This window comes from Lissotriton vulgaris, chromosome 9 (genome assembly GCF_964263255.1).
Source record: "Lissotriton vulgaris chromosome 9, aLisVul1.2, whole genome shotgun sequence".
Taxonomy (NCBI): Eukaryota; Metazoa; Chordata; class Amphibia; order Caudata; family Salamandridae; genus Lissotriton; species Lissotriton vulgaris.
The window spans coordinates 791,077,078-791,089,412 of NC_141697.1; the positions used below are offsets into that span (position 1 = coordinate 791,077,078).

Consider the following 12,335-nt stretch of genomic DNA (forward strand, 5'->3'; position numbering starts at 1 on the left):
AAAACATTTCATTAGGCGGATTATAAATGGCATCCATTAAAGAGCTAGATGATAAAATACTTAATTTTAAGCAAATAGGTCTCAACCACTTTCGCCTATATAACATAAGGGCCGGACATACAAAAAGAACATGAGCAATGTCCTGGATCGATTTATTGCATTGATTGCACATTGCTGAGGAACCATACCATTTGAATAATAAATTGTTTAAAGGAAGAAGGTCCTGCCTCACAAGGTACCAAAAGCACCGTATTCCATGAGGAAGATTCCAAGAAATGTAGGGTTGCATGTTTTTAAATAGATAGGAGTCTATAACCGGAGGGACGCCTTTCTTCAGAATAAGAGTATCCCTATCCATACCAAAACTCAAATTCCATATAGCCAGTTTTAGGGAGGACTTCAGCTGTTGTGCAGATAGCGTAAAAAGAGTTGATTCCTCCAATTGCAATAGAGCTACAGCCCTTCTAAAATTCTTTACGATTAAAGAATGCTCCTTTAGGGGTCCCAATAGTTCTTTTTGTATGAGGTAACATAAAGTATCCGGTCTTCCCTTAACCAGACAAGAGACCCATCGTACTATCCCAGCTAGGCCTTGGACCCAGCTACTACGGATACCAAATTCTAACCTAAGGGAAGCCACAGTACAAGCAGTGTTAACCATAGTTAAGTACCGTAAGAGTCTGCCCTCTATTGTATGTAAAAAAAAAAATTGCCCCAAATCAAGCAATTCAATACCATAAAGTGGGGAGGCCGGGATTTTAGCACGGAAGGCCTCTAGCAAATAGGCAAAATGTCTTTTGCCTGTGGCATTATAAAGGGCACCTAAACCCTTACCTTGTGCCATTGCCTTCCGGATGTTATTATCTATATGGGCCTTAACACTCAAGTTACCAGAAACTATTTTCCCTAGGAAGACATACGTTTTTACAACTTCTAACTCATGACCTCCTACCAATCACTTAAAACTCCCATGTATCTGTTTTTTCTTTCCTGTCATACACATGACTTTGCTCTTTGAGACATTTATCTTTAAGTGGTGAATCTCTGCATATTTGTGTAGTGCCTGCAGACGATTATTTAATCCTTTCGGAGTTAGGTCAAATATTATTAAATTGTCTGCATACAACAAACAAATAATAGGTTTATCCCCCAAGACAGGGGCAATACCTTCACTCAAAGATAAAGACTGGGGAAGATCAGATATATATAGGGAGAAAAGTAATTCCCTTGTCCTGTTATGTACCGCTATTAGTTACTGGCTAGCTTGTATATGGGAAAACCTGAGAGAATAAAGTGTCTCTCATTACCACTGAGCACACATGGGTGGCAAAGAGGAAGTAAGAAACACAAAATTACTCGCCATTATGTATGACTGGCCTAGCATTTTAAAGGCTACTTAGGCCAAGGCTCTTAGCTGCTATGAGAGATGCCCTACTTTCCCATATAGACCAGCGGTGTACATTATTAGATCTATGTTTTGAAGCACTTAATCCACACTCACATGAAGTATGAGAATGAATTACGTTTTAATCTGATTGGGCTTGTATGGAGATGAGAAAACTCCACTACCATAACATGATGAGAAGGCGGTAACTAGGATGGTAGAAGATTGGCAGCAGAATTTATGTAGTTGATACATGTTGTTTCTGAACTCTGTAATTTGAACATCACTCTAGGAGTTCGCCCAGTACTATTTTACCAAGAAGCCGGAGCAGAGCTATGAACTGGAGACCAAGGCAGAGCTGCTGCAGAAAGGTGGGTGCCTTTCCAGGCCGCTGCACTATCTCTCTCTTCAGAAACCAAGCTTTAATATCCAAACTCACAGACCACACTCAAAAATACACAACTCATGATGAAAAAACTCCCAAAATTGATGACATGCTACACAAACACACAGACCACCACTAGACACACAATATAGTGAGCACAACCACTACTAAAGACAGATGGATCAGTCTTAAACATAGTTCCCTGACGAAAAATCCCTCTCATTGCCTTTCCCAAAGAGGTTGCCCATCCAAGAAATATACTACCATATTTTAAGACCTTCTGTCTATTGGCAGAAACACTGTGGACTCCAAGAATCGTACTACCCAAATGTGCTGCTCTGTTCCAACCTCTGTCTTCAAAACATATTACTCAGCCCCAAATACACTCTTCAGTTGGATGTTGATATAGTTTTAATTAATTTCCTGCAGGATATGCTAAACGGCCTGTCCACCAGCGTTAGGTTTGGTCCCAATGGGTAATGCACGGAGCACTTTAAACTTCAGCGAGGAGTACAGCAGGGTTGCATTTTAGCTCCTTTTTTATTTATATTTTATATCAACAGTTTAGGGCAGGTCTTGACTGCTGCAGGTGTTGATGTCCCCAGAGTAGGTGGCCGCCCCATTCCTGCTCTACTGTATGCAGACAAAATATTTCGCACTTACACATAAACACTTTCCACCACAATGCTTGTACTAAAAGAAAGGTCCATTACATAACACATTCATCACCCAAACTACCACCAATAAATTATTGCTCACTCAAAGAGCAATTCTACACCCTTAAACAAGCTATCCACCCGCAAAATAATAAGCCCAAACCGAAAACCAACTACTCCCTCTACAGTTATACCTGTTTAAAAAATTAAATCTTACCCCAAAACATAATATTACCCACCCTAATCGACTTGAAAACTACACAAAACCTTCCTGCCAAGCCGCTAAAAACCCTTCTCACTTCCAAAATCATACTTTTCACTCCTAATCAACATAACTACAAAATACATACCACACCCCCAATAAAAGATTGCCCCACCTCCGAAAACACACTGCCCACTGAAAGATAACACACACCATCTACCACTTCACACACAGAGCCAAAAAAAAAAACACTGATCGCGTCAATAAACACACTTCCCGCTGCTTTCCACAAAGTACCCTAACCACTGCTAGAACCACATTGGCTTCACTGTGCCCCGTTAGCATACTGGCCATCACCAGTATAAACTAACCACCCCAAGAACAACTAAGCATATGTAAAAACGTACTTGACAATAGCAAAACGCACTGACCAAGTTCCACAACCCAATGAAAATCCACTAGCGATGGCAGCTTTCATCTCAATACCTACAGTGGTATAGTACCAGAATATTATTAATTTAATATCATCCTGCACAATATCAACTGCCAAAATTTTGTCCAGGCAACTGTGTGTGGGTAAATATAGGTTTACTATCCTTAATATCTGAGTACCTTGAATACATATATTTGATAGTCAATGTTGTGGCTACCATAATCATGTAGGACAATATTAACATCCATTATATTCTGACAAGCCACCTCGTCACTTGAGCCAAGTCTAAGGTGTAAACACTTGAACTGCTCCCGACCTACTCAGCTCATTCACCTTTCCTTGTCGCTGATCTAGAAAATGTTTCTGCTACATCCTTGTCCACCCATGGTATCTTCTTGTTACTTTAAGGCCCCACGGGGGAGGGAGTGGATGGGGGAGGGGGCTGCATGTTGCATGACAACTTATGTCGTCAAAACATCTTGTTCTTTGGGAGGTCAGGTTAGCGTCCCACCCTCTACCCCTGATGAGTTGCTTTACGTAATTTCCATATGTTATGTCAGAGCCCACATTGGCATACCTGGTGTTTCTAAAGAACTGAAACTCCCTTCCAATGCAGCTTCTGTTCGACTTGTCATCAAAGAAGTACGGAAGTCAGCTGAGAGCGGGATTGGGGTGGGTCACACGAAAATCAACATCCATCTTTCAGTATTTTCCGGGATTCCATACAAACATGCGCCTTGTCAATATGTACCTTCAGGAGATGTTGGTTTACTGTTTAAGTCTGTAAAAGCAGCATAAAAGAGGGTAAAAAGAGACCCATATACCACATAATTTTATAGTGTGCTGTCTTGACAATATTGTTGTGCACATACTCTAAAAAACCATCCGGGTAGACTTGCAAAACGATCTGTGTGAACAAGAAGAATGTCATGATAGCGAAATACTATACTGAAGAATTCTAAATCATAAATTTGACATTAAAAGTAGTGGGCTTTTTGTAATGAGGAATCCAAACCAAAGAATTCCATAATGGTGAAAAGAACATGGTAACACCTGTAATCGTAACCCCAATGCTAATTTCTAAATCTAGCCTGTCCTTATCTATAACATTCCTCGATCCTTAATTTCGATTGATAACCCTTTCTAATTAATGTAACTTTGTTGTAAATAACAGTTTATACACGTTCATTATTTTGACAAAGAAATATTTCTTCAATAATTTCACACAATACCCGTACACAGTTGAATCACATCACAGATATCACTGTGTCAAGCTTGTAATTTTAGGAATGCAAAGGCTTGTGGTCCTAGGTGAAACCAGTTGATCAGAGAACGAGGCTAACACTTGTCCCTTCCATCTTCCTTTTCTGCATCACTTTTGCTGTTCCACATTTGGCTCTTGGCCATTTGACGTATCGTTAGAAGCTATTATTGACAGTTGGTGAAGCCTGGGAAATTATTTGACTGTTGACTTGCAATGCATCAAGAGGAAAATACTATGATGTGGGGGACTGATATTTAGGCGGGAAAGGGTGCAGCTTACATAGTTTTCCTACAACTGTACTACTGCAATACAGTTGTAACAGAGAGTCCTCTGTATGACTGTGAAGAACCTTGCAGCCCTACCCTGTGTACTGTTATCTGTTTGACCCTGTTGGTTCTCCGCTCTCCCACCCCAGTGTGTGAACCTCATCTTGTCACCTAAAGGTACGGTGGTGTTTGGATTATGATTGGGAAGCCTGTGTGCCCTGTACAAAATACTGTATCTCACATGGTGTGTTCGGACTAGGTTTTGTTTCCTTTGTGCTTGAAGTTGAGACTGCTCTATTTGCATTTCACATACAGAGGGACAGCAATGCTGTCTTCAGCTTTTTCTCACGCTGTCTAATTTCATTTGGTCTCTATGTGGGTTGGCGTTCCTTCTCCTCAGCTGGATAGTGTTTAGGGAACGTTTGGTGGGTCAGGGTAATGTGTCTATATCAGGCAAAGAAAGGCAGGATGCACTCTTATTCATTTGGCTCTATACTTTGGTAGAGAAACATGAACCCTTCCCTTCTCTCTCTCCCCCACAACTCACTAGATACACTGTAACTCACAAATTTCTCTTTTTCTACAGAGAAGAACGGAGATCTGAATGAACCCAAAAATGGGACGGTCATGGTGGAGAATGGTACACCCTATGGAATGGTCAAGGAGCCCGAAAAGGCGTCCGTCTTCGTGGTGCTTAGAAAGGTACAGTGCTGGAGAGCTCTAGAGCCCAGAGATTAGGTGGTGTGCTCAGAATAGAAGCTGATAAGGCTACATGAGTGCTACTGGAAGGGCGTGCTTACCAAGAATGATGGGTGTTTGCAGAGTCATATGTGCGTTTGTGTCTCACACAAGAAAAGTGGAGCATTGCTGGTCAAAACATACAAGTACCAATGTTTTTGTCATCTTCCATTTTATTAGTGATTTATTTTGTTTTTCTCATCCACAGATCTGGATGTTGGCTTTGTGCATCGTGCTTGCTTTCGGTGCTACCATAGCAGTGTTTCCTGCCATCACAGCGAGCGTCCAGAGCTCCAGCACTGAGGGGAAATGGAGTGAGTAAAAGTCAGCTTTATACAATGCGTAACAATGACTCAGGACGGCTTGCTTATTCCATTCCCCATACACCAGCAAGCCGCCATAGATTATTTATTCCCACATCAATTGGTTGGAGAAGGGAGAGAACAGTTGATTGTGAGTTCGAATTCCAGCACCTCACTGACGACACGTCACCTCTGTTGATTATTTTAATCCATGTGTTGGCTAGAAAAATACACAAGTACCGACCCTAATGTCATGCTTGAAATCGCACCCATCTACAACCCTGTATGGTTCGCGCTAAGAAGTCTCTTACATTGCTCTGTCTCTAGTATGTTCTTGTATCTTTCCATTTTATAACTTTCGTGCCAAAATAAACAGTCAACATGGAAACTTAGTCAACCAGCTGTGTTGTTTGTAGTAGGCAGCCAAAATATCAAATTGTTAATATCGAAGTACAATAATATCGAAGTAGTAATATTGAAGGTAAGTAATATCGAATGTGAGTAATATCGAAGGTAAGTAACATCCATTCTGTTAATATCTATGTAAGTAATATCAATGTTACTAATATCTATGTTAGTAATATCGATGTTACTAATATCTATGTTAGTAATATCGATGTTACTAATATCGATTTTATATGATTTTTATGTATATTATTATGTATTTAATATGTATTATTTTTTTATGTAATTTAAGTAAATTTTGTATTTTAGTACTGTAGCAGGTTGTGGGTTTATAGGGGAATAGGGTGGGAAGTAATTTAATTATACTAAATTAATTATTAATTTATTAGGAATTATAAATTAATTTTGAATTAATAGGTAATTCATTTTTATTAATTAGTCATTTATTTTAATTGATTGATTAATTGATAATTATGTTCTGTAGCGGGTTATGGGGTTACAGGGGAATAGGGTGGGAAGTAATTTAATTATAGTAAACTAAATAGTAATTTATTAGGAATTATAAATTAATAATTAATTAATAGGTAATTAATTTTTATTAATTAGTAATTTATTTTAATTAATTGATTAATTGATAATTATGTTCTGTAGCGGGTTATGGGTTTACAGGGGAATAGGGTGGGAAGTAATTTAATTATAGTAAATTAATTATTAATGTATTAGGAATTATAAATTAATTATTAATTAATAGGTAATTAATTTTTATTAATTAGTAATTTCTTTTAATTAATTGCTTAATTGATAATTATGTTCTGTAGCAGGGTATGGGTTTACAGGGGAATAGGGTGGGAAGTAATTTAATTATAGTAAAATAATTAGTAATTTATTAGGAATTATAAATTCATTATTAATTAATAGGTAATTAACTTGTATTAATTAGTAATTCATTTTAATTCATTGATTAATTGATAATTATGTTCTGTAGTGGGTTATGGGTTTATAGGGGAATAGGGTGGGAAGTAATTTAAATGTAATTAAGTAATACTTTTTTTAATAATTGTTTTTGGTAATGATATTATTGTTAATGAATAATTAATTGGTAATTAATATTTATTAATTGGTAATTAATTTCTAATAATTTATTAATTGATAATTATGTTAAGTGTATTATTTTATTATTGGTGTTTGTTGTGTGCTCATAGGGGAATAGTGTGTAAAGTAATTGATATGTAATTAAGTAGTTAATACATTTATATTTGTGTATTGGTAATTAATTTATTGGATAATAATTATTAATTGATAATTAATTTTGAAATAATTATTTATTGGTATTTGTAAATAGTTTAGCTTTATATGATAAATAATATTTTTATATTTTAAAATATAAATGTATTTATAAGTGCTTTTTTTAATGTCTACACTATCCAACACTTTCCCTACTGTTGCACTCTCTGGAGTTGGAATAGTAATGTTTACCCCTACGCTATCCAACACTTTCCCTATTGTTGCACTCTCTGGAGTTGGAATAGTCATTTTTACCCCTACGCTATCCAACACTTTCCCTACTGTTGCACTCTCTGGAGTTGGATTAGTAGTTTTTACCTCTACGCTATCCAACGCTTTCCTTACTGTTGCACTCTCTGGAGTTGGAACAGTAATTTTTACCCCTACGCTATCCAACGCTTTCCCTACTGTTGCATTCTCTGGGGTTGGAATAGTAATTTTTACCCCTACGCTATCCAACACTTTCCTTACTGTTGCACTCTCTGGAGTTGGAATAGTAATTTTTACCCCTACGCTATCCAACGCTTTCCCTACTGTTGCATTCTCTGGAGTTTCAATAGTAATTTTTACCCCTACGCTATCCAACGCTTTCTCTACTGTTGCACTCTCTGGAGTTGGAATAGTAATTTTTACCCTCCCACTATCCAACACTTTCCCTACTGTTGCACTCTCTGGAGTGGGAATAGTTATTTTTACCCCGACGCTATCCAACACTTTCACTACTGTTGCACTCTCTGGAGTTGGAATAGTAATTTTACCTCTACGCTATCCAACACTTTCCCTACTGTTGCACTCTCTGGGGTTGGAATAGTAATTTGTACCCCTACGCTATTCAATGTTTTCCCTACTATTGCACTCTCTGGAGTGGGAATAGTAATTTTTACCCCAACGCTATCCAACGTTTTCCCTACTGTTGCACTCTCTGGGGTTGGAATAGTAATTTGTACCCCTACGCTATCCAACGTTTTCCCTACTATTGCACTCTCTGGAGTGGGAATAGTAATTTTTACCCCAACGCTATCCAACGTTTTCCCTACTGTTGCACTCTCTGGAGTGGGAATAGTAATTTTTACAACTATGCTATCCAACGCTTTCCCTACTGTTGCACTCTCTGGAGTGGAAATAGTAATTTTTACTTCTACGCTATCCAAGGCTTTCCCTACTGTTGCACTCTCTGGAGTGGGAATAGTTATTTTTACTTCTACGCTATCAAACCCTTCCCTACAGTTACATTCTCTGGAGTGGGAATAGTCATTTTTACCCCTACGCTATCCAACGCTTTCCCTACTGTTGCACTCTCTGGAGTGGGAATAGTAATTTTTACCTCTACGCTATCCAACACTTTCCCTACTGTTACACTCTCTGGGTTTGGAATAGTAATTTGTACCCCTACGCTATCCAACGTTTTCCTTACTGTTGCACTCTCTGGAGTGGGAATGGTATTTTTTACCCCTACACTATCCAACATTTTCCTTACTGTTTTTTTTTTGGGAATTGGAATAGTATTTCATTTCCTCTGTTATTTAATATTTTTTGTTTTGTTTTACTTAGGGGTCGATTCCGATCGGGAGAAAAAACGTCAGTACGATTCGCATCCGGAGCCCTCTCCGTACGAATCGTACCCGTCCGTCCGAGTCGCGTAGTACGATCCGTATTTCATGAATTCGTCCGAATCGTCGTGATCGTACGTATAGCAAGGCTGAAACCGTGAACCGTATGACTCGTACACATGCCGTACGACCCGACGAGTATGATCCGGACTGTGTTATGAGGACGCGATTCGTACGGTCCACGTCAAGTAAGGGCGATTCGTACGGAGAAAGCACACAATCACTTACACACCGTACAGTCCGTACGCCCCATGATCGGGGAGTACGGTGCGTACCCCTGAGTTCATGGGATGTACGCATCGTACCCCTGCGATCGCAGGGTGTACGCACTGTACACCCTGCGAACATGGGGTGCGGTCCATACGCCCCATGATCGTGGGGTACGGTGCGTACCCCCCCATGATCACACGGGTACGCACTGTATCCCGGCAATCATGGGGGTACGCACCGTATCCGGGGGTGCCGTTCCGTACCTCTTTCGAGGCGAACTCTGCTTTTACGGCTGTTTTCGGCTGTCGTAGGAAAAGGGTCGTACGGTGCGTACCCGACACAAATCGTACTTGCTGGGTCGGAATAACCAGCCGCGAACCGTACGGATGTCGCGTACAGCGGGTTCCGAGGGTGAATCATGCAGAGATTTGAATCGTACGGTCTTTGTACGATTTGTACGGAGTCCTGCTCCCGGTAGGAATCGTACTTCATCGTACATGCGGGGGACTTGGCTGGGTACGAATCGGACAAAAAAAACGCTCCGAACGGCTATTCGGAGCGGTTTTTCCCGAATCGGAATCGACCCCTTAATGTAGTATCGTATCGTATCGTATCGTATCGTAAGGGGTGCTTGTATAGCGCACTGACACCATGGGTTTCCTGGCGCTGGTTGGAGATAGAGGGGACAGAGAGACTAACCAGAATGAGGGAAAAGCCAAGTTTTTAGAGATTTGCGAAAAAGGATCAAAGAATTAGAAATTTTAAGAGAAAGAGGGAGAGAATTCCAGAACTTGGGGGCCAGGTAAGCGAATCTCCGGCCTCCAGATCTGCAGAGCTTGTAAGAGGGGACAGTTAAAAGATGAAGATAGGAGGATCTCAAGTTGCGGGACGGGCAGTAAGGTAAGATAAGAGATTTTACAAAGATGGGACAGGGGCCAGCCAGGGATTTGAAGATGAGGCAGCCGATCTTAAAGGCTGCCCTAGAGGCGACAGGGAGCCAGTGGAGTTTGACGAGGAGGGGCCTGGCAGATTGCCACTTCGGAATCCCTAAGGCCAATCTCGCCGCCTGATTTTGGACCACCTGTAGTCTGCCCATCGATGTTTTGGGCAGACCATGGTAGATCGAGTTGGAGAAATCTAGGCGAGAGAGGACGAGGGCCATGATGACCTGCAGGAGGGCTTCAGGTGTAAGGAGGTATGCCACTTTCCTGATCCTGCGCAGTTGGTAAATGCAGGAAGAGACCACGGTCTCCACCTGCGGCCCTAGGGAGAGAGCAGAGTCAATAGTGACCCCTAAGCTCTTCACCGAAGCCACGGGAGTGGGAGACGGGCCCAGTTCCGCCGGCCAGAAGTGTGGCCCCCAGAAGGTGGGGCTCCTACCGGGAAGGAGGAGCTCCGTCTTACCGGGGTTCAACTTTAACTGGTTGAGGCCCATCCACTGGAGAATGTGGGACATGGCTGACTGAAAGTTAGGAATAGCAGAAGGGGAATTAAGAGAGAAGATGAGCTGCAGGTCGTCCGCGTAATTGAACACGGTGACGTCCCACAGCCTCAGAGAAAGTAGAAGGGGGCGGAGATAAAGGTTGAAAAGAAGAGGGGACAGAGAAGAACCCTGGGGGACCCCACAGAGCGACTGCTCTCTGGGAGCCCTGAAGGTACCCAGACTAAGGGTCTGGGACCTGCCCGTCAGGAAAGATCTGACCCAGGCCAGAGCCGGGCCCTGGATGCCAGCCTGCTCGACACGGCGGAGAAGGATGTTATGATCCACCGTGTCGAAGGCGGCTGACAGATCTAATAATACCAGGGCCTGGGGGGTACCTTTGTCAACACCGTCTCTCAGGGCATCCAGCACGGCCAGGATCACTGTCTCCGTTGAATGGCCGGGTCTAAAGCCAGCTTGGTTGCCCTCGAGGAAGTTGGAGCTCTCGATAAACTGTGAGAGACAGGTGGTGACGTGGGCTTCCAGGATTTTTGAGAAGAAAGGTAAGAGAGAGATGGGGCGGTAGTTTGCCGGGACGGCGGGGTCAGCCCCCGGTTTCTTCAAAAGAGGTACCAACACGGCCTCCTTGAAGGGGGCCGGCACCGTTCCAGAGGAAAGAGAAGAATTTAGCAGGGGGAGAATGCAGTCAGGTAGAGTTTGGCAGATGTCCCTAAGAATGGAAGGGGGGCAGCAATCATCTGGAGATCCCGACTTAATGCGGGTGGCAAGAGTAGCCAGGGAGGAGGAGTCAAGAAGAGGGAATTGTGTGAAAGAGGAAGTATTGTGGGGAGGGGAAACAGGTCCAGCGCCAGGAAATGTAATAGGAATGGTGGTCTTGATCGATACGATTTTTTCAATGAAGAAAGTACTAAGGGCGTTGCATGCTTCCTGTGTAGGGGCTTGAGTAGGGAGCGTCCTGGGGTCGGAAGTAAATTCATTGAGAACTTTAAAAATTTCCTTAGTCTGACAGGGGGCAGATAAAATTTTTCCAGAAGCATAGGTTTTTTTGGCAGCCAGAATAGCGAGTTTATACCCATTGCGGGCAGCCACGTATGCGTCTCTACTTACAGGGCTGTAGTCTCTCCTCCACTTGCGCTCGAGCTGGCGGAGTTCTAAATGGAGAACTTTTAGGTGGGGGGTAAACCATTTGTGGGAGTTATTGTGAAGGGAGCAAAGATGTCACTGGCTGTGGTAAGCCAGTCTGCCACGTAACCGTGGAGCTTGTCGGTACCAGTGTCGTTGGGTACCAGGGAATAGGTTTGAGACAGATGAGCCAGAAGTTTAGAGGGATCGACAGCCTTCCATTTGCGAGCCGTGCCCCCCTCCCGTAAGGGGACCTTGATGTGGCCGACCGCTGAAAAGGTGGTATCGATCAGGCAATGGTCCGACCACACGCAAGGTGTTATTAATGGGCAGGAGGACGTGACTCCATGGGTCCAAACGTGGTCGAGGATGTGGCCACCCTTATGGGTGGCACCCTAACTAGTTGGGTAAAGTTAAGGCTTGAGAGACCCTCGAACAGTTCGGACACATGTGGGCCAGCGTCCTCATGTTGAAACCAGTAGTTGAAGTCCCCGATGATGATAATACGGGGGGAGCAGGTAGCAATGTTGGTAAGCTGATCGATGAAGGATGAGGGGAAGGATGGCATGGAGTGGGGAGGGCGGTATAGTAGCACAAGAGTAACTGCACCAACCTCGGTCCCTAGGCTAAGGA

General features: G+C 42.4%; 1 protein-coding gene across 1 annotated transcript in view; it reads left to right on the plus strand.

Moving 5' to 3' along the window:
• Positions 1–12,335, plus strand: part of SLC29A2 (solute carrier family 29 member 2) — an 81,686-nt gene that overhangs the window by 54,062 nt on the left and 15,289 nt on the right. The window contains exons 9-11 of the mRNA XM_086938525.1: positions 1,677–1,755; positions 5,177–5,292; positions 5,537–5,642. Of these exons, the coding sequence (XP_086794651.1) occupies positions 1,677–1,755; positions 5,177–5,292; positions 5,537–5,642 (301 nt within the window). The remainder of the gene's footprint in view (positions 1–1,676; positions 1,756–5,176; positions 5,293–5,536; positions 5,643–12,335) is intronic.